The sequence below is a fragment of the Silurus aristotelis genome (genome assembly GCF_946808225.1).
Source record: "Silurus aristotelis genome assembly, chromosome: 2".
In the NCBI taxonomy this organism is placed as follows: Eukaryota; Metazoa; Chordata; class Actinopteri; order Siluriformes; family Siluridae; genus Silurus; species Silurus aristotelis.
The window spans coordinates 29,020,345-29,042,593 of NC_139575.1; the positions used below are offsets into that span (position 1 = coordinate 29,020,345).

At 34.9% G+C, this 22,249-nt stretch overlaps 2 protein-coding genes and 2 long non-coding RNA genes across 4 annotated transcripts in view; 2 read left to right on the top strand and 2 right to left on the bottom strand.

The window, feature by feature from the left end:
* The window catches only part of rims4 (regulating synaptic membrane exocytosis 4), a 55,593-nt gene extending 49,628 nt beyond the window's left edge, over window positions 1-5,965 (top strand). Inside the window, exon 6 of the mRNA XM_083534440.1 lies at window positions 5,738-5,965. Within this exon, the coding sequence (XP_083390566.1) occupies window positions 5,738-5,956 (219 nt within the window). The 3' untranslated portion in view covers window positions 5,957-5,965. The remainder of the gene's footprint in view (window positions 1-5,737) is intronic.
* Window positions 5,966-8,943: 2,978 nt separating this feature from the next.
* LOC310736790 lies at window positions 8,944-11,904 on the top strand. Its single transcript, XR_014536671.1, has 2 exons — window positions 8,944-9,495; window positions 11,104-11,904. It is a non-coding gene; the product is annotated as an uncharacterized lncRNA (long non-coding RNA).
* Window positions 11,905-13,788: 1,884 nt separating this feature from the next.
* LOC310737217 lies at window positions 13,789-15,274 on the bottom strand. The gene is made up of 2 exons (XR_014536783.1): window positions 14,543-15,274; window positions 13,789-14,460 (listed from the first exon to the last, which is right to left on the bottom strand). It is a non-coding gene; the product is annotated as an uncharacterized lncRNA (long non-coding RNA).
* Window positions 15,275-16,341: 1,067 nt separating this feature from the next.
* abraa (actin binding Rho activating protein a) lies at window positions 16,342-18,632 on the bottom strand. Its single transcript, XM_083561437.1, has 2 exons — window positions 18,005-18,632; window positions 16,342-17,041 (listed from the first exon to the last, which is right to left on the bottom strand). The coding sequence occupies exons 1-2, from the start codon at window positions 18,545-18,547 to the stop codon at window positions 16,604-16,606; spliced, it is 981 nt and encodes a 326-aa protein (XP_083417563.1). The 5' UTR covers window positions 18,548-18,632; the 3' UTR covers window positions 16,342-16,603.
* Between the last annotated feature and the right edge of the window lie 3,617 nt (window positions 18,633-22,249).

The following is a 22,249-nucleotide window of genomic DNA, read 5'->3' on the forward strand; positions in this document are numbered from 1 at the left end:
TCATTGACCAGCTCCTCCCGTGTAGTTCTGGGCTGATTTCTCACCTTCATTAGGATCATTGAGACCCCACGAGGTGAGATCTTGCATGGAGGCCCAGTCCGAGGGAAATTGACAGTCATGTTTAGCTTCTTCCATTTTCTAATGATTGCTCCAACAGTGGACCTTTTTTCACCCAGCCTTGTGGAGGTGTACAATTTTGTCTCTAGTGTCTTTGGACAGCTCTTTGGTCTTGGCCATGTTAGTAGTTGGATTCTTACTGATTGTATGGGGTGGACAGGTGTCTTTATGCAGCTAACGACCTCAAACAGGTGCATCTAATTTTGGATAATAAATGTAGTGTAGGTGGACATTTTAAAGGCAGTCTAACAGGTCTTTGAGGTTTAGAATTCTAGCTGATAGACAGGTTTTCAAATACTTATTTGCAGCTGTATCATACAAATAAATAGTTTAAAAATCATATATTGTGATTTATGAAATTTTATTTTTAGATTATGTCTCTCACAGTGGACATGCACCTACGATGAAAATTTCAGACCCCTCCATGATTTCTAAGTGGGAGAACTTGCAAAATATAGCAGGGTGTTCAAATACTTATTTTCCTCACTGTATATATATATATATATATATATATATATATATATATATATATATATATATATATATATATATATATATATATATATATATATATATATATATACCGTAATTTCCGGACTATAAAGCGCACCCTTATATATACACTGAATTTTACAAATATTTTTATTTTTAACATAAATAAGCCGCACCTGTCTATAGACCCCTGCGGCACTCCAATCGAGGTCGCTCTAAACGCAGATTTGATGTTATTTACTTGTACACACTGATGTCGGTCACTCAAATAAGATCTTATCCAGTTTTGGGTGTGCTCAGAGAGACTATATTGATTTAATTTATTATAGAGTATCTGGTGATTAACAGTATCAAAAGCTGTACGCAGATCAAGGAAGTCCGCTCCCACCACTCTTCCCTGATCCACATATGCCCTGATAGTTTCCAAGAGGTAGCAACATGCAAAGTCTGTAGAGTATTTACGCCTGAAGCCAAATTGCATTGGATTTAAGAGAGCTTGTGATTCAAGTGGATGGTAAGTTGCTCCGCCACCGTCTTTTTTTTGAGTACTTTTGACACAGCTGGGAGAATGCTTATTGGACGGTAATTGTTCATGTCTTGTTTATTTCCAGACTTAAATATAGGGGTAACAATCGCAGATTTTAGAGCTGCTGGAAAAATACCCTCACTAATCGATTGATTGATCATTGTTGTCAACGGATCAGAGAGGATGTCCTTATATTGTTTTAGAAAAGAAGTATCAAGTCCATAAATATCTTTTGCTTTGCTGCTATTTAGCACCGTGATTATTTTTTCAACTTTAGTTTTAGTTATTGAGCTAAGATTAAAATCAGATTTGTCATTGATTATGAGAGGGGGATGAACAATTTGAAAATTCTGAACAGAATTTTGAACAATGTCTAAAATATATTCTTAAAAATTTTTTGCTATTGCAAAAAAATCATCAATAATTTTTCCATTAATATTGAGACAAATATTCTCACATTTTGACTTTTCATTTCCAATCAATTTATCAATAGTTTTCCATATTATTCTACTATTGCCTTGTGCATTTTTAATGATTTCAAGGAAAAAACTGGCTTTGGCCTTTCTAAGCTCGGCTGTAACTTTATTTCTTAGATTTGTAAAAGAAAATCGATCCAATGTTAGTCCTGATTTTAGAAATGTTTTCAGCGCCACATCTCGTTTTTTCATCATATCCCAAATAACCTTATTGAACCATGGCAAATTTCGTTTTGTATGTCGCTTTCTCTGCTTATTTTTTGTATATTTGTTTAAGAAAATTTACAGCTTTACTTTACAGCTAGCATAAGATCATGACAGCCCTGTTCACAAGATGGAGACTGAGGATTATGTCCTTTTTATTTTCTGATGCTTATTTCTAAGTTTCTTAGAAATTTAGAAATAACCCATAACACTGTTGCCAAGAAAAATAAAAAAGCACGAGTTTTGGAAACCTGTCTGTGCTTATATAATTTGTGTTGAAACTGGAGTTTTAGTGAGCTCTCCCTTCACCCAGACTCAACGCCCTACAAAGGCTTGTATCTAAACAGTAGCCTACCAAGTAAGTCATAGAAAGCCTCCTTCCTTTCACAACTACAGTGGTACCTTGACCTACGAGTGCATTAAAGTACGAGTTTTCCGAGGTACGAGCGGTCACTCGGTTGATTTTTTTGCTTTGTTACGTGAGCAAAAAATTGAGGTACAAGCTCGAGATGCCGCTGCTAGATGGCGAAGGCGAAGACAGAAATCGAAGATTGTGACGAAAATTAAGATAAGCAAAGAAGAAAAAGTTAAAATGTTAAAGTTTAGGGATATGTAGTGTACAGGCGTGATAGTAAAAATCGAGTTTTCCCTCCGCCGCCGCTTATCGCCTCTACCCCCCCTCCACACACACACACACACACACACACACACACACACACCCCACCGGCATTTTAGTTAGTCGTCTCATCTCCAAGGAAAATACACTGAATAAAACCTTATTATATTTTTACATACTCTTTCTATTATGTTTTTATACAAGATTTGTTATTTAGAAATGTATTTTTCAATTGAATAACATGAAACATAAAAACGCAGTGTCATTTTGAGGGTTGGAACGAATTAATGCCATCTTAAGTATTTTCAATATGGAAAACTGATTGGATGTGCGAGCAAATTGAGATACGAGCTCGTCCATGGAACGAATTAAACTCGTAGGTCAAGGTACCACTGTATTTCTCTGGGGAGTTTATCTTTTGTCATCGTCGTGCTGGAATGGTGAGGTGTGTGCGTGAGGTGAGGTGCGTTTTTTTCGTTTCCGTTTGGAAATTTCATTGGTCTAATGCTATGTCGCTCAGTTTTTTGGCTTGAAGTTTGCAAATCCGGGAAAATTATATACGGTGAAAAATATTATACGAAAAATACGGTGTGTGTGTATATATATATATATATATATATATATATATATATATATATATATATATATATATATATATATATATATACACACACCGTATTTTCCGTATAATATTTTTCACCGTATATAATTTAACTATTTATTATTGAAAAAAAGCCTCTTGACTTCACTTGTATACTTTGAATATACAGTACTGTGCAAAGGGAACTATAAAGACTATAACCAAGAGTATATGTAAACAAACACTATGTAGTGCAAAAACAGCAGTAGCAGCAGTCGAAAGGTGCAAAAACCAGCATGTAAACAGTGTAATATGGTTAAGTATAAATAATTAATAAATGGTGGTGGAATGGATTGAAATGAGTAATGAGTGTGTGTTAAGTTCAGGTTGTACAGTTTCAGTAACACACAGTTAAATGTGTGTGTGTGTGTGTGTGTGTGTGTGTGTGTGTGTGTGTGTGTGTGTGTGTGTGTGTGTGTGTGTTTGTGTGTGTGTGTGTGTGTGTATTAGTTCAGTTCTGTGTATTGAGAAGCCTGATGGCTTGCGGAAAAAAGCTTTTACACAGTCTGGATGTGACGGCCCGAATGCTTCAGAACCGTTTTCCTGATGGCAGGAGGGTGAAGAGTGCGTGTGACTGGTGTGTGGTGTCGTCCACAATGATTTTGGTTTTGCGGCTGCAGTGTGCGCTGTAAATGTCCATGATGGAGGGGAGAGAGACTCTGATGATCTTCTCAGCTGTCCTCACTATCCTCTGTAGGGACTTGCAATCCGAGACGGTGCAGTTCCCAAACCAGGCAGTGGTGCAGCTGCTCAGGATGCTCTCAATGGTCCCTCGGTAGAACATAGTAAGGATCGGGGAAGAGAGAGATCAGCTTTCCTCATACTTCTCAGGAAGTAGAGATGCTGCTGGGCTTTCTTGCTGATGGAGCTGGTGTTGAGTGACCAGGTGAGGTTATCTGCCAAATGAACACCAAGGAATTTGGTGCTCTTGATGATATCCACTGAGGATCCATCGATGATCAGTGGAGAATGGCTACTCTGTGCTCTCCTGAAGTTCACAACCATCTCTTTGGTTTTATCAATGTTCAGAGAAAGGTTGTTGGCTCCACACCAGGCTGTTAAATGGTGCACCTCCTCTTTGTATGCTGACTTGTCATTCTTGCTAATGAGACCCACCACGGTTGTGTCATCGGCGAACTTGACATTGTGGTTCGAGATGTGCATTGCTACACAGTCGTGAGTCAGCAGAGTGAACAGTAGGCTGAGCACACAGCCCTGAGGGGCCCCAATGCTCAGTGTGGTGGTGCTGGAGATGCAGACAGGAAGTCCAGGATCCAGTTGCAGAGGAAGGTGTTCAGGCCCAATAGGCTCAGCTTCAGAATCAGGTGCTGAGGGATGATTGTGTTGAATGCTGAGCTGAAGTCAATAAACAGCACATATATATATATATATATATATATATATATATATATATATATATATATATATATATATATATATATATATGTGTGTGCTGTTTCTATATATATATATATATATATATATATATATATATATATATATATATATATATATATATATATATATATATATATATATATATATATTCTATGAATCACCATGAAGTCTATCATTAACAAGTGGAGAAAATAGGGTACCATAATGATATTTCCAAGAACAGGAAATTGTTCAAAGGTTCTCTATTTTTTGCACAAAACCAGCAAACTCCTGTTTTATAGCTCACTAGATGACAAGCTTGTCAGCAACCAAAAGCAGGTATTTAGTCAACAAATGATTAGCTTCAGAAGAAGATGACAATTTTTTTTAATTTTCCAGTCAGAGCCCAGATATAAATTCTATTAAAAACTTCAGAAGAAGATGACAATTTTTTGGAATTGTCCAGTCAGAGCCCAGATTTAAATTCTATTAAAAACTTGTGAAATGACTAGAAGAGTATATCCCCATTGCAATATGATAAACCTGGAGCATTTTTTGCAAATAAAATAGAAATCTGTTGGTCAAGTCAAGAAGCTTTTATTGTAATTTTAACCATATATAGCTGACGCAGTACACAGCAAAATGAACCCTCCAGAACCCTGGTTCTACATTAAACAACATAAAGCTACATAATAGAAAACAATGAGCTAAATATTAAAGCTTTGTGTTGGTTGCTAGATTACAATAAAAAATGGGAAAAGGTTTGACATTACTTATGTTGATTTGTTGTTTTTACCTTACAAAACCATACATAATAACAGATGTATGTAAACATTTTATAATTATAAAAGATATCGTTTAAAACATTGCATAGTGCTGTGGTGCTGGTTCTACTTACAGGTGGCACTGGTTATAAAGGAAAGAAAGAAAAGGCATCCTGCCTTGGATACTTAAGTAGTTATTTTAGGGTGGCTGGCAAAGAAGCTTAAGAATCACAAAGCTTAAAGAACAATAAAAGATTGCATCAAAAGTCTTAATGTCCTAACAACATTACAGAATTTTCAATTACACAGTAAAATTTTTTTATTTTTTATATGTTATATTTCAACATAATCATTTAATTGTTATATATTTAGAAAGTCTCTTACATTTGGGCAAAATCCCTTTGTAATATATAAAATCTGATGTTGCAGTGTACCAAAAGTGAATTAAATTATGGTGGTGAATATTTTCTGGAGAGACTGTACATATGTGAAAACACTCAACATAAACATTATTGTGCTTCACAGGTCATTGTCTGGGGAAATTATGGCCGAATGGATCGTAAGTGCTTCATGGGTGTGGCCCGTATATTATTGGAGGAATTGGATTTGACAAGCATGGTGATTGGCTGGTACAAGCTTTTCCCAACCTCCTCTATGGTTGATCCTACTATGGCACCACTCATTCGCCACTCATCACAGCTCTCACTGGAGAGCACAGTTGGACCATGCTGTGAACGCTCATAAGACAAAGAACAAAGATTTTATTTTATTTTTTTCTGTAAGGGCTCTTAAGGCCCTTGACCTTAGAGTGCTGCTTGTGCATGACTGTAGCAGACATCTGGGGCCTACCAGAATACTTCAATTTTCAGAAATTAATCATACGAAGATGTGTTCCATTTTAATTGCACCTAAAACATGACCTAAGGACTGACTGACAATGAGTTTATAATTCACCATTTTTTAATTGGATTTACTTTATCTGCATTTCATCAGAGACCTCTATGTATTTTTTCAGAACATGAGCATGTCTTTTTTGGGCAGCATATGCGTAATTTGTCTTTGATTCTTTTTGGTTATTAAAATTCTAACTTTTTTGTGTTAAACACAGCAATACATCATTTTGTATAATGTCAAATTGTGTGAAAAAGTGCTAGAAAATGATAACACCACTTGGTTGCTAACATATGTTGCAGAAATTCTTATCACAAAAAATGGTTGATTAGACATAAGTTTTCTTGTGTTTGTTATTTTGGCTCACTTATACACTTTTTTCCTTTCATGAGAAAACTCTTGCCATTGCTCACAAAACAGAGGCTAACTCATTTATCAGGCATATACAGGATTTAAAAGGGAGACTTTAATTTTTGACCATTAGTTTTATTTTGACCAACAATTCCACATATGGAATGTTTGGTTGCTATGACTTTTTCACAAGCAAATAATATAGAAACATTAATGATTGTTTTCTTTGTTAATGTGTAAGAACTAAGAAATTAGCACCAGAATACCAGGAAAAGGTGTTCATGAAACGAATTTTAATAAATATCTGTCAGTGCTTTGGGTGATGGTCTAGATATGCACTTTATATAGGTTTCTTTCATAACCTCTTGTCAGGTGTGAGTGGGCCGATCAATATTATTATTAATGATATTATAATTATTATTTTAAACCTGTTGAAAATGCTGAATTTCATTAGCAATGTTGTAGCATTATATGGTAGCATAGGCATAAAAGGCTCTCTGGCTAACCAGAATCTAGAGTAAGTGGTTTCAAAAGACAAATCTCAGTACTAGCTGAATATGTAGCAGCTGAGTTATATAAATTAAACATTGAATATTATATTGCATTGCACTAAATTTATTTATTTATTTATTTATTTATTTATTTATTTATTTATTTATTTATTTATTTATTTATTTGTTTGTTTATTTATTATTTACAATGGTAATTATTCACAGTGTTAAAATAGAATTCTAAAGCTGGACAAGCAAAAAGAAAATGTTCAATATATAAGAAATTACTGTCTTAGTATTACATTCATTATGGGAGTAATTAAACCATTACATTAAAAGTTACATTAAGATGCTAGTTCCTTTTTAGAGTAATAATAATTTCATGTTAAGCAATAAGAAGTATATATGTATGTGTCTATATATACAGTACCAGATAAAAGTTTGGACACACCTACTTTCTTAGTGGTTTTGCTTTTTTTTTTGTTTACATTGTACATTAATTCTGTAGACATCCAAACTACTGTATGAAAGTACACATATAAAACTATGCAGTACACAAGGTGTTAAACAAACCAGATTTTGTTTTACGTTTTAGATTATCCAAAATATTTACATTTGGCTTTGATACCAGCTTGGCAAACTCATGGCATTCTCACGTCAGATTCACAAGGTAATCACCTAAAATGGTTTTCAATTCACAGGTGTTCCTTGCCAACAGTTAATTTACACCATTAGTTGTATTACAACTACTGTACAAATCCATATTATGGCAAGAAACACTCTGTTAAATAAAAAGACAGAACTTTAAATGTATCAAATTAAGTGCAAACGCTTAGCTCTCATGAAACCAAGAGTACCTCTGGTTTCATAGGTTTATTAAAATGACCAGCCACAGAAAACCTTATATTAAAATAAATGCTTCTTTAATTTCAAGTGGAAGACATATTTCAAAATACACTGCATGTGTCAGAACTTCATGGTCAAATTGCGGCAAGGAAACCATTACTTCAGATGAACAACAAGCAGAAGAGACTTGCTTGGACTAAGAAACACTAGAACTGCCATGTCAAACGTGCACAGGGAGAATTACTTAATTCGTAGTTCCCACTGTGAAGAATAAACCCTCATGCTTCACAGTGGGAACCACGAATTAAGAGGTTTGATGGTGTGGTGATGCTTTGCCGGTGACATTGTTGGTGATTTAGCCCAAATTGATGGCATACTAAAACAATGCATACTATAGCATTTTGCAGTGACATGCTATTTAATTTTGCCCTTAGTGGGCCAATAATTAGTTTTCCAAAAGGACAATGACCCCAAATACACCTCTAGGTTATCTAAGAGCTATTTGTTCAAGAAGAAGAGTGCTGGAGTGCTGCATCAGATGACCTGGCCATCACAATCTAAATTCAGTTCAAATAGTTTGGGATGAGTTGGATCGGAGAGTGAAGGAAATGCAACCAAAAAGCACTCAACACCTCTGGGAACTCCTTAAGATTGTTGAAAAACCTTTTCAGGTGACTACCTCATGAGGCTGACTGAGACAAAGACAAGAGTGTGCATAGCTGTCATCAAAGCAAAAGGTGGCTACTTTGAAGAATCCAAAATATAAAACATATTCTGGGATTTTGTTTACTACATAATTCCATATATGTTCTTCCATTGTTTGGATGTCTTCATTACTAATGTACAAACACTAAAGGAGAAGGTATCTCCAAACCTTTCACTCGTACTATATACAGTATATATATATATATATATATATATATATATATATGTGTGTGTGTGTGTGTGTGTGTGTGTGTGTGTGTGTGTGTGTGTGTTTGTGTGTGTGGACCTTTAGTGGATTTTTCCTATACTGTAAGTCAGCCAGTGTCCATAGATTAATTATAATTACAATAGATTTGTCTTAAATTTGTTTGTTTGGGAATCAATAGCCACAGTAAACCTGTGAATGTGTTCAATTCACTAAATAAAAATGAACAGCCATTTTGAGTTATATAAATAGGTTTTGCAAAGAGGATAATATTAGTTCACCATAATTACAAAATTTAATCTGGTATGAATGTTAGCTAATGCTTATATTCAGAAATATTTGCATACAACTCCAATGCAGAATGCAATGCAATGATTTGCCAGTCTCAATCACAATATTTTATTCACAATACAACATAGCATATCATAACATTTCAAATGAATAAATAGAAGAAATATACATTTTAACGGGAAAATATTTTGAATTTAATGATCACAACTCATCTCAAAAAGGGACAGGGCAATGATTACCACTGTGAACCATCCCCTCTGTCTTTACACATCTGCGAACTGAAGAGATCAATTTCGGGAGAGAAAATTTGTCCAGTTATTTTAATAAAATGTTTTTTTTTTTTTTTTTTTTTTTTTAGATGTGCAAAAACTGCAATCTGTTAATTTTATTATTATTATTTTTGGTCATTTTTCCAACTTTTTTTTAAAATTAGGGTTGTATTTGTTGTCTCACTTTAGAAGTATGTATATTTGTCAGTTACTTGGAGCAAGTATATATATACAGTGAGGAAAATAAGTATTTGAACACCCTTCTATTTTGCAAGTTCCCCCACTTAGAAATCATGGAGGGTCTGAAATTGTCATCGTAGGTGCATTTCCACTGTGAGAGACATAATCTAAAAAAAAAAATCCAGAAATCACAATATATGATTTTTAAACTATTTCTTTGTATGATACAGCTGCAAATAAGTATTTGAACACCTGTCTATCAGCTAGAATTCTGACCCTCAAAGACCTGTTAGTCTGCCTTTAAAATGTCCACCTCCACTACATTTATTATCCTAAATTAGATGCACCTGTTTGAGGTCGTTAGCTGCATAAAGACACCTGTACACCCCATACAATCAGTAAGAATCCAACTACTAACATGGCCAAGACCAAAGAGCTGTCCAAAGACACTAGAGACAAAATTGTACACCTCCACAAGGCTGGAAAGGGCTACGGGGAAATTGCCAAGCAGCTCGGTGAAAAAAGGTCCACTGTTGGAGCAATCATTAGGAAATGGAAGAAGCTAAACATGACTGTCAATCTGCCTCGGACTGGGGCTCCATGCAAGATATCACCTCGTGGGGTCTCAATGATCCTAAGGAAGGTGAGAAATCAACCCAGAACTACACGGTAGGAGCTGGTCAATGACCTGAAAAGAGCTGGGACCACCGTTTCCAAGGTTACTGTTGGTAATACACTAAGACGTCATGGTTTAAAATCATGCATGGCATGGAAGGTTCCCCTGCTTAAACCAGCATATGTCCAGGCACGTCTTAAGTTTGCCAATGACCATTTGGATGATCTAGAGGAGTCATGGGAGAAAGTCATGTGGTCAGATGCGACCAAAATAGAACTTTTGGGTCATAATTTCACTAAACGTGTTTGGAGGAAGAAGAATGATGAGTACCATCCCAAGAACACCATCCCTACTGTGAAGCATGGGGGTGGTAGCATCATGCTTTGGGGGTGTTTTTCTGCACATGGGACAGGGCGACTGCACTGTATTAAGGAGAGGATGACCGGGGCCATGTATTGCGAGATTTTGGGGAACAAGCTCCTTCCCTCAGTTAGAGTATTGAAGATGGGTCAAGGCTGGGTCTTCCAACGTGACAATGACCCGAAGCACACAGCCAGGATAACCAAGGAGTGGCTCTGTAAGAAGCATATCAAGGTTCTGGCGTGGCCTAGCCAGTCTCCAGACCGAAACCCAATAGAGAATCTTTGGGGGGAGCTCAAACTCCGTGGTTTCTCAGCGACAGGCCAGAAACCTGACTGATCTAGAGAAGATCTGTGTGGAGGAGTGGGCCAAAATCCCTCCTGCAGTGTGTGCAAACCTGGTGAAAAACTACAGGAAACGTTTGACCTCAAACAAATGCTACTGTACCAAATATTAACATTGACTTTCTCAGGTGTTCAAATACTTATTTGCAGCTGTATCATACAAATAAATAGTTTAAAAATCATACATTGTGATTTCTGGATTTTTTTTTTTTAGATTATGTCTCTCACAGTGGACATGCACCTACGATGACAATTTCAGACCACTCCATGATTTCTAAGTGGGAGAACTTGCAAAATAGCAGGGTGTTCAAATACTTATTTTCCTCACTGTATATTAAAAAGAAAATCCATGTCAGCTGAGATTAAGATTCAATATTGTAACTGCTTTTGTATGAAAATGAAAATGAATATGTATTTAACATATTAAATTATTACTAACCAACTAAAATTACTATCAAATTTTTTTTACATTTTAACTTAATAATTTCAGATTTTTATCAAATAATTTTATCTATCCTCATTTTTTTCACAGGTCAAGGTAATTGCATATACTTTATTGTGATGCATTTATTTGACGTAGAAAATAATGTAAGAATGTGTCTATGGATTGTAAACTTATCCACATTCGAAAATGGTTAAAAATGTGTTTAGAAACCAGGGTTAGCAAACAGCCTTAAATCCCAAGAAAGAATCATTCTTTATATTATCCTGACTATAATGCCTAAATAAATATTTGATCATTTTCTCTACAATAGTTTTTACAATAGTTTTTTAAATGTTTTTATTTTATCATTATATTTTTTTCTAATACAGAGTTAAGTAATCTTAAACTCAGATAAGTAATTAAGTAGGACATTTGACTGGAATGAAAACCTGCACCCACACTGGTGCTTTGCATATGAGTTTGCATTTCCCTGTTATAAAGCAAAGGTTTTGTTCCTTTTTTTGTTTTAGTTTTTTTGTTTTTTTTATAAAAGATTTTATACCTGAGCCTGATGGACTGGGGGTGTCAACTCATGATGCTGTGATTAGTTTATTTTATGTGTAGAAATTTCCTATTATTTATTTTATGTATTTGGTGAGTTGTTACTATATTAAAAAGCATTATGGAGAATAAAGAAGTTCACTCTAATTTACAAACTATATTTGTGTGGTTTAACGTTTTTAATTATTAAAGTGATCATAAACAAGTGATGTTTTTCTTTAAAGACGACACATCTAATTTGACTATCAAAAAATCAGAAGGCTGAACACAGCAACAAGACACAAGGTACTACATCAGCAAGGTCTTGTAAGAATGGTCAGATCTGTTCATGATCCCAGACCCCGAGAACTGTCATGCAACTTCATGAGGCCAGACCCCAAGAACTACCATGCAACAAAACAATAAACCTTCTAATCTGAGGAGAGGATCTCTTTGATCTGAGGAGAAAAAAGCCATCTGTTCAGCTGCCCAGTCACCTATCATTGAGCCCCCTCTTTCCCTCCTGGGGAGATGGCTGGGTCATGGAAAGGTGACTTAGAAGGTCCTGGAATTCAAGCTACTTTACTTGAATAATGTAATAATTACATTTCAGGAATGTATACATTTTACCTTCACATGTTTGGTATCATTTTAAAGGTCTCAGTGTGATTGGAAATATGATCTTAGTCCCATATCAGTAGAACAGACCTCAGGTTTGGGGAAATTCTGTCCTACTGACATAAGGGTTGCCCCAGAGAATATCCTTACCAGGTGGTCTAGGTGACATTTGGGTTTTTAGGTCACATCCTGTCCCAAGAAAGGGTTTGCAAAGCCACTTATCACTTTGAATTTGCAAGTGTTTACAATGGTTTGGGTATTTAAGGAAATTTGGAACTTCCCACACAGTCTCTGTGTGTCTCTATTGCCAGTTACAGTAACTCTTTAAAATTCTTTAGTTAAATGCATTGCTAAAATATTTGGTTTTATGCTGATCATGTTATGTAACTTTCTTCTATTATTTGTTTTAGATGTGACATTTGTTTAGTGATTATTGCCTGGCAAATAAATGTAAAATTCTTGATTAACTCCTGAAATCATTTAAATTTAGTTGATTATGTAGTCTGGTGTTACCGCTAATCTATGACTAGGATAGTACAAACTGAAGGCTCATGAACGGATGGAGCATAGAGCACAACGTCTGGGACCTTTTGATTTCTGACTATCACTGACTTAGCAAGTTATAACTAAGTGGCTAAATACATTATTCTTTACGAATGAGCAAGCATTCGGTGGCCTACTTAAAGAATATTAGTTTACCGTTATATCCTCGGACTGGCCAATGTGTCTCCGTGAGCAGGTATTGTTAGCCGAGCACAAGGCTAAGCGACTCCAGGAGCATAATGAATGATGCATTAAAAAGACAGAATGCTTAGAATAATCTATTAAAATTAAAGAAGAGGCACAACAAATAAGGTGATCAGCTTGAATAAGAGATATTTAAGTTAAATCTTTATTATAAATCGGAGTCAGATTAGAGGTTAAAATTGGACCCATGTAACAAAGTGCAATCGATTTGAGTAATCTTTTACAGCCGCACGAGAAAGATTAACACACAGCATACCTTCACCCACACCAGTGGATTTCGTCATTGGGCCATTGGGTGGGCACCCTACAGTCTCTCCCAGGCAAAGATTTAAAAGCAGACCGGGGTTTCTAGATGTGCTGTTTAAGATATTTTGAAAAAGCGCAAAAAATGGGCAATGTGTGGATCGTAGATGCAGTGTTCAGCCAAGGAAACTTTTTATGCAGCAGATGAAAGACATATCATGTTTACTTCTCTGTGACATTGTAAAATGTCCAGCAGTGCCATCAGCAAAGAACAGAAACCAGCGGGACCCAGGTACACCCGTCTACTGTCTGAAAATGTCTGGCCAAAGGTGGTCTTCATTAAAGAAATGCGGCCAAAAAATTATACCTCTGACATGGAAACAAGGCTAAGCGACTCAAATATGCACTCTAACAAAGCAAAGTTAAGAGATGCAGAAAAATTAGAGGGAGGGATCTGATTGGCCACAGATTTATTCTGCAGCAGAACCATGCCTCAAACATGCATCCAGTATTATCAAGAAAAATGCCATTCCTAAAGCAAGTATCCAAGTTAAAACAATTCAACAAGTCTCCTTTCACTGCAGCCAAAGCTGCACAACATACATCATCTCTAGCAGAAGCATCAATATAACCCTCATAAAATTACCTGTGCATTTATTCTGAAAGTTTTCATCGAGATTTGAAATGGTAAAGTATGTATTTTTTGCAAATTCTACAGAATAGAAAACACAAGTATAAATGGTTTATTAAACAACTGTTTTGAACTGTTTTAGCTGACCTTTTCTCACAATGTCCAGCTTTTTCTTCTTGAAAATGACCTTGTAAGTATATCTGCGGTTTGTTAGCTCTGACTAGTGCATTCTCTGAATATCCAATCAAAGGTAGTTGGGAGATTAGCGGTGTAAGAAAATATTAATACTAGCTATTATTTAATTATTTTGTTGTAACTATATCAAATGCACTATTGATTTATTTTGCTTATTAAAAATCATGCAATATTCTTGGCAGTTGTTTCATTTTGGGTGTATATCCTGACTGCTAGATAAATAGCAGTCTTCTAATCTCTGAATTTGACAGGAAGAACTAGCATAAGGGCCAACTCAAAATTGTATTGGTTAAAGCCACAGCTTCAAACATAATGTACTTTACACTACAGGCACCCACAATGCTAAATCTGAAGGCCTCGTGGCAGATCCCTTTGACCCTGACAATGCATGATGTGATGACTGAAATCGGATTTGATAGAAACTCCAACATAAACAGACAGTGCTATGAAATGAGGACAAGGGCATCTGCTAAATGCCACGAATTTAGATGTAAATAGACTATTATGAATAATTTAGTACATATTAATGAAGAAAAATTATATTAAAATGTAAGTCAGTGATTCTTATTAGGCCAGCAGAAAAAGTCTTGCTGGGCCAGACAGCTTGCCACTGTTATAACTACACTTAAAACTATGGCAGACAGACAGTGGAGCTTCAGACAAAGTTTAATACATTTGTGGAGCTTTCCAGAATTTTTTCAATATTGGCTGTCATGTTAGAAGTAGGAGGCTGATGCAAAAGCAGATTAAGAATGTGGTAGACAAATCTTATTGAGGACAATAAAAATATTAATAATAATACAGGTGTGGGGTCAGGCGATTCACAAAGAACCAAAACTAGAAAATGTACAAATAAAAATATGAAACACAAAGAGTAAGGCAAACTCAACATAGAGTACTACTTTGTGACCCAACAATAGAAACACTGGTGTATTAAAACACAAACTAATTACAGAGTAAATGTGTAGTTTAGGACAAAAGAGACAAAAGTGAAACTACTAACGACAGGACAGGGGTGGGATGTAACATGTTAACAAAAGATAAAAACCGAGACAAAGGAAATACTCTCCCAGCACTTCTATCCTTGAGGACATTTCCATCGCCCAATATCGAGTCCTGAGCAAATGGTGGCCAGCCCAATTTCTGTGAAGAACTACTGTAGCATTAATTACTTGAAAGGTTAATGTTGGCTATAGAACACATAGTAAAATGCAGATTGCTGCATAAAGGGCTGTGTAGCCGCAGACTAGGCAGAGTGCCCATGCTGACTGTCCATTCTGTTTTCAAGCACTGTGCACTGCCAAAAGAACTTGCAATGTTCATGTGAGTATCAAGACTGGGTGTGTATGTACCTTTAAAAGGAATGCACTATGACGGTATTTGTGACTAGTGACTAGTGCCATTGCAGCAGTATTCCCTTATGGCAGTGGCCTTCAGCAGGATAATGGACAATGTCCCACTAGGAAAACTTCCAGCAATAGTTTGAGAAACATGACAGAGGACCAGGTGTTGGCTTGGCCTTCAAATTTCTCAGATCTCAATCTGCATCGATGGTATGTGCTGGACAACAGTTAGATCCATTGAGGCCCTTTAAATAGCAATACACACTATTGAACTGAATATGATGTCCATTATTCAGAAATAAACTGTAGTATGTTCTTAAAAGATACATAGAAGAGTAAGCCACAGACCAAGTTTGTGGATATGAGTGAGTAATCACATATGAAGCTTACAGAATCAAGAAATAGCGCCATCATGAAGTGATCAGCAATAGTTGTAAATGCATTTACAAAAAATTTATTTTTTTCCATAGTAAACATAGAAAATTCTCTAAATTATTTTAAATTGTTGTCATGTACATAGTAATAAAATAAAAGTAAATACAATAAAAATAATATAAAAATAAAATAGTAATTGCACAATGACACATTCTTTGCACCTCTATAGTGGAGGGCACTTATAAACTTAACTGATGTCAGATGTTCAAGGACTGAATTTGTTTGTTTTTTGTTCATATTTAATGAAAACATTTTTTTTAAGTAAAACTGGTGCAGAACAGGACCAACTAAATAAAAAAAATATTAAGGGCAGAAACAAATAATAAACCCATTATCAATAGTCAAACATCTCGTGAGTGATTATTAGGTTGAACAAATGTCTAAATAGAATTCCCAGACCATGCTGGCAGTGCTGTCATTTTTAGTTTTCTTTACCTTCAATTTTCAAATTGTTTAAGTTTCAGTGAATAGTTATATGGTTCATAAAAACAAACAAACAAACACACCAACAAATTGATAAATAGATTAAAAAAACAATTAATAAATTTATAAATGAATGCATACATACATACATACATACATACATACATACATACATACATACATGCATACATACATACAAACATACATAAACAAAACCTGACCATTTAAGCATTCCATATTCATTTACACCAGCAGTCTTATTTGAACATTATCATCCTGTCCCTGCCATAGCATCTCACCCTCAAAGTCCACCATCTTATGTTTTCGGCAACGAAGCAAAATTCCCACTACCTTATCAGAGATCTTGGCATAGTGGTTAAAGAGTCGACCAAAAGTGACACAAATATGCCCATTCTTGTTCTTCTGTCCCATAATGCGGATTATATGGCACATCTCATCCATTTCCCGGTAGATATGTTTCTTGGCACGTTCCGCTCGCTCGGCTGTTTTGGAGCCCTCTTTAGGGTGTCCGTATCCCAATTCTCCCTTATGGAGTCTCACCACCATGGCATGATTATAATCAAAGTCCTCACTGAAAGGGTTGAGTTTTTGAGCCTCCACATGGTCTTCTGCAAATTTTTGCCACTTGTTCCTCAGGTCCCCAATTGTGGTCACCTTAATCTGAAATGTATAGAATTACAATACTTATCATGACATGTAAACATTTTGATGAACTAATAAGACAGTTCAGGTTAACAGTGTGTATACACAAAGTTATTCAATCTCAGTTTTCACAAATTTCATATTGTTGTACATTTCTTTGGCAGGTCAGTGAGGCCACCTACATCATTTTTATTTTCTTTTTAAAAAAATATTTCTAGCACATTCACTATTTTACTCTCTGAGTGAAATTGCTTATTCATGTTGAAGTAGGGTACCATAAATACTCTATATCCACAAAAATATGTTTTTAAAACTGTACTGTTTTTAAAACAATAATACTGTCTTTATTGCATTTGCTATAAATGTGGTACTTTATAAAATAATAATGTAAGCTTAATTTAGGACCAAATAACGTTGGAAAATTCCACCATGTATGTAAAGTTTCAATGTCATAGCTCATGTTGCATTTCTTTGTCACAGCAGACATGTTTATTATTTGGCCACAAAAATTGCAACTTATGAATTAGCTATATAACTTAGTTCCCACAGGATTACATTTGAAGAGTCCCAGAAACAGAGCCCCATCCTTATAAACACTGCTACAAAGTATTCTTGGCCATAACAACACTATTCTTTTTAACTATTTCATTTAAATGACAGTATAGCTTTCCAACTACTGATGCGCATAAGGGAATATGTAACATGAAATTAGAGATGCATTTTCCAGTATGGCTAAGTGACACTTAACTTAATTGACTACAACCATGTGTTATACTTTTGAATGTCAAATGTAAAAAGGGAAATGCAATGTACATACAGTTGACAATGATATTGGTCTAAAATAAACCACAATGATAAAAATTAATGTCATTCACTATCTTTTTATTAAACAAGTACTTAATAATATTGGCAGCATTTTTCTCTAGTTACACAACTAGACTCATGTGGAAAAAATGGTAAATTGACAAAAATGTAATGTACCTTTGGCCTGTTAATAGGCTTGTTCTTTTTCACTTCAGTTTGATCGCTGTCACTTTGAGCTGCATCTTCTTCTAGGCCACTATCGTCTGCATTTAAGCTGCTGCTACATGACCACATTTTTTGTTCTTTTTTCTGTCCAACTGTCTTCCCACCATAGTGGTGTTTTCTGTTGAGAGAATTATTGCCTGGGATGATTATTGGCTCTCCTGGGGCAGCCTGATGGATTTTGATTTCCTTTTTGATGCAGCTCACCAGATGATTGTTTTCCTTGCAGTCTTTTGCCATGTCTTTTTCCACAATGCCATTCTTAATCTTACAGTCCTCACTCACTTGATTATCGACTGTGAAATCACAAGGTGTGACCAGTATCTTGCTCCTCACTGTTTTCTTCACTTTTTCTTCTGGAACAAAGGCGTCTGGCAACCGGCTTGAAGGAATGGTGTCTTGTTTTCCTTTCCCCTTGGACAGATTGGTGCTAGCTACCTTGATCTTCCTTACATGCCTGCTGAAAGATTGACAGTCCTGAGTAGTCATTATACTCATTATTAATTCACTGCTGGGGTTGGTGTTCACAAGAGTATTGAAGTTTAAGCCTCTGTGGTATGGGATGTCTATGACAAGGGGGGAGTCACAGTTTTAATACGACACACAAAAGGAAGTGTTTTAGTGGTGGGAGGTGCAACATTCCTTTAATGCACATGGTGATCTAAAAAAAAATTAGAACATTTTCCCCTTAGGGGCAATTAAACAACAGGTTATCGGCCTAAGACAATTTAAGACAATCTAATAATTATTTGATAAGAGTAATTAGCCTGACGCCTACCCACTTTCTCCACCCAACAAAAAACAACGTTTTTGCCTCCTTAGATTATTGTATACATATATAGGATGCTATTGAGCACTTATGTTATTATTAAACAGCAAGACGTTACATACTTATATGACCGTGGAAATATTATGTCAGTGCTACATAAATAAATATTTACTGGTCCCCAGAAACAGTCAGACACTTATGGACACACAAGAATTTTTCAAGGTGATACTCAATTCAATTCATTTTTATTTGTATACCGCTTTTTAACAATGAACATTGTCTCAAAGCAGCTTTACACAGATAATGTGGTGATTAAAAGTGAATATGTTCTTTATAAGTAAGTTTGTCCCTGATGAGCAAGCCAGTGGCGACTGATACTCTAGGCCATTACATGTTGCTTTTTTAGCAGCCTGTGAGATAATCTATTTTTGCTGCTTGGCTGTTGCTGGACATGTTCATGACTCTGTTGATTGATACACAGGCCTGTTCTGAAGGCATGTTCCAGGCTATTTTAAATATGAGTCACACAGAGTAAATCTAGAATGAGCCATGGTCTTACATCAGGTCTATTACATTAACTCTACAAATTAATACTGCAGCTGTACTGTATTAATAAAACTTGTGATTAAAACTAAAACATAATATTTACTCAGTATCACACTAGAGTTATTCTTAAGACAACTACAATAAAAACATTTTTTAATTATTATTTGTTGGCTCATTTGTCTTGGTAAGAAACGTTTTTCTCTCAAAAATTCTGTTTTGAAAATTTGTAACAATTAATTATTTTTGTTGTTGTTGTTATTGTTGTTGTTGTTATTCACTCATTCCTAAGACTCAAGGTAACATAGCTTAAGCTGAGTCTTGACACAGGAGAAGGATGAGCAGCCACAAATGTTCTGAAGGGTGGCACTAAAATATATAGCCTACATTCAGTCTGGTCTTAAAACCTATTTGTGCCAGTATTGGTGGATCTGAAATTGTGAGCAAGGGTTTGGGTTTAGGTATTATTTGACCTCAGTAAGATTAAAATACAGGGAATGTTGAAAAGTTTATTAAAAAAAATAATTGCATGACTTGATATGAGCTTAGCTGTAGATTTGTCGTGAAAGAAAATGTGTTTGGCTAAAGAGGAAATCATATATGATATGATGAAAATGAGAGGCAGGACACGATTTATGCATCTCAGTTTAATGTCCAACAGAATAAGAATGTTGATAGTACAAGAATAAACCTAAAAGACGACACCATTAGTAATTCTAGTGCAGTCTCTGTATTTACAGAGCATATATTTGCCTCTCAAATGAAAAATACCTTCATACTACCATACTTCACTCTGGACAGAAAAAGCAAGTAAAAAATAGAAACTGGTCTTAAATTAGAAAGTTAATTAGGGCTATTTTTGAGAACTAAAGGAACAACTCTGTCTAGTAACTTAAAAAGGTTAAAGATGGGACAGAATAAGATTTTTTGACATGGTAAGAGATAGGAGGGTAAAATAATATGTAACTTTTAAATGACCATTAAAGTTATTTCTATATATATTTACATATTTTCATACTTATCTAATGCTTCCATCTAAATTGTCAGTTTATATGTAATATGTAATATATGTAATGGATGGATGGAAGTATTTTTTTAAGTTTTGAATTTTAGATTTCTTTAATTCTATAAGAAGACTTATCTTTCATAACCATGACTACGCTCAGATATAGCTATCATGCGCATGAAATTTTCAGGTTGCTGCCAAGTTTTTAGTATCATTAGCATATCAGCAGAGATTTACTAAAACAGTTTAACTAAGAGAACAGACAATGTGGAATTTCTGACGTGTTATAATAGGACAACGCCTATTTGACCAGATAGTGATCAACACTCAGTAATGTAAATATTGTCATTTGATTATATTTAACACCTTAACAGTATTTGTATATTGCAATATGCAAATAGATATAGGAGTTAGCAAAAAACTAATGAAAGCTAAAATTTGTCAGAGCAGATCTCTCCCTCATATCTGTATGCGCAAGAGGTTTTCTTGGTAATGTTAGATTAGTAGTATAACTCATCCATAAAGTGTCTCATCCTATTATGTGTTACATACATCACAACTTTACTGTTATTCTAATCACGTGATGCTTACAAAAAGATTAAAACTGATTTGTCTAAATAGTATCTACTTCATATTTTTTGTATAAAATCAAATATTGACAAGGAGACCTACTGAATGCAACAGTTCTCTAAAAATGTAAAGAGAACTGGATTTTAAAAATGAAACAGGAAGTAGCCTGCTTTTGGAATAGCATGAATTTTCCATGCAGTCAAAATAAAGAAAATGTACATGAAGGTAAAGATCAAGAACTATGGCCTGTGTCATGATAAAAATGAAGCGAGAGCGGTAAATTCCAAAAAAGGGCAATATTGGTAATTTATTGGTAGTTTGGTGCATTTTAACAAAGTTGTTAAGCAGGAACAGTGTACAGTAAATAGTTATGAAATATATATGAAAATGAATTGTGATCAGAGAAATTATTCATGTAAACAGCGAGAATGAAAATACTTTATTTAAAATAAACACACAAAAGCCCTCATGTTAAGAGATGCCTTCTAAAACCTGACAGGAACTAATGAAGTTTCAACATGTTTATCAGATATACAAAGAGAGTTTGAGACTTTGCCTATAAATAACAGACTGACCCACACACACTAGTATGCTATCTGCAACACCATGATATCATTCAATGACATCATTTTAACTTAGTTCTTCCATTATATTTGATGCACCCTCATGACTCCTACTTCCTATTTCATTTCCATAAATCAATCACAATGTTTTGCACAAGGTTAAAATAATTCGCCAAAAATAGAATTTTAACAGTTTATTGTACACTGTACTAAATGTATTTTTAACTTTCTGTTGGAACAAAATTGTGTACAATTTTAGTCAAAGTGCAAAAAAAATTACTGCAGGATTTTTTTTCCTAAATATTCTTAGAAGGTCATATTTAAATTTGGTGACCAAATTTCAAAAGTCACATTAATATTATGCTAGGCACATATCTGCAGAGATTCAGAGGTTGACTCAGATTTTTTGGGCCCCTTTTTTGCGATTATGTTAATTATCTATTATGCTTTCAAGGTTTCAATATACTGAATTGTCAGAAATGTCAGAAAAATAGTTTTTTGCAGCATCAAGAACACTGCCTTGAAAAAAAACATCTAATAGAAGTCTAATGTATTACCACTTTATTGCTGCATAAATAATGATCTTTGCAACCATATACACAAATCTGGTTTAATCCTACAGTATGGCTTCCACCCTTGTTATTTGGAAATTTCTTAAAATAGCCCTTAATTTAGCATATCTAGTATTTTGCATCATTTATATGGTTGTTTATATTTTGTAGTTCATCTCATATTAATTAGCTATTTTG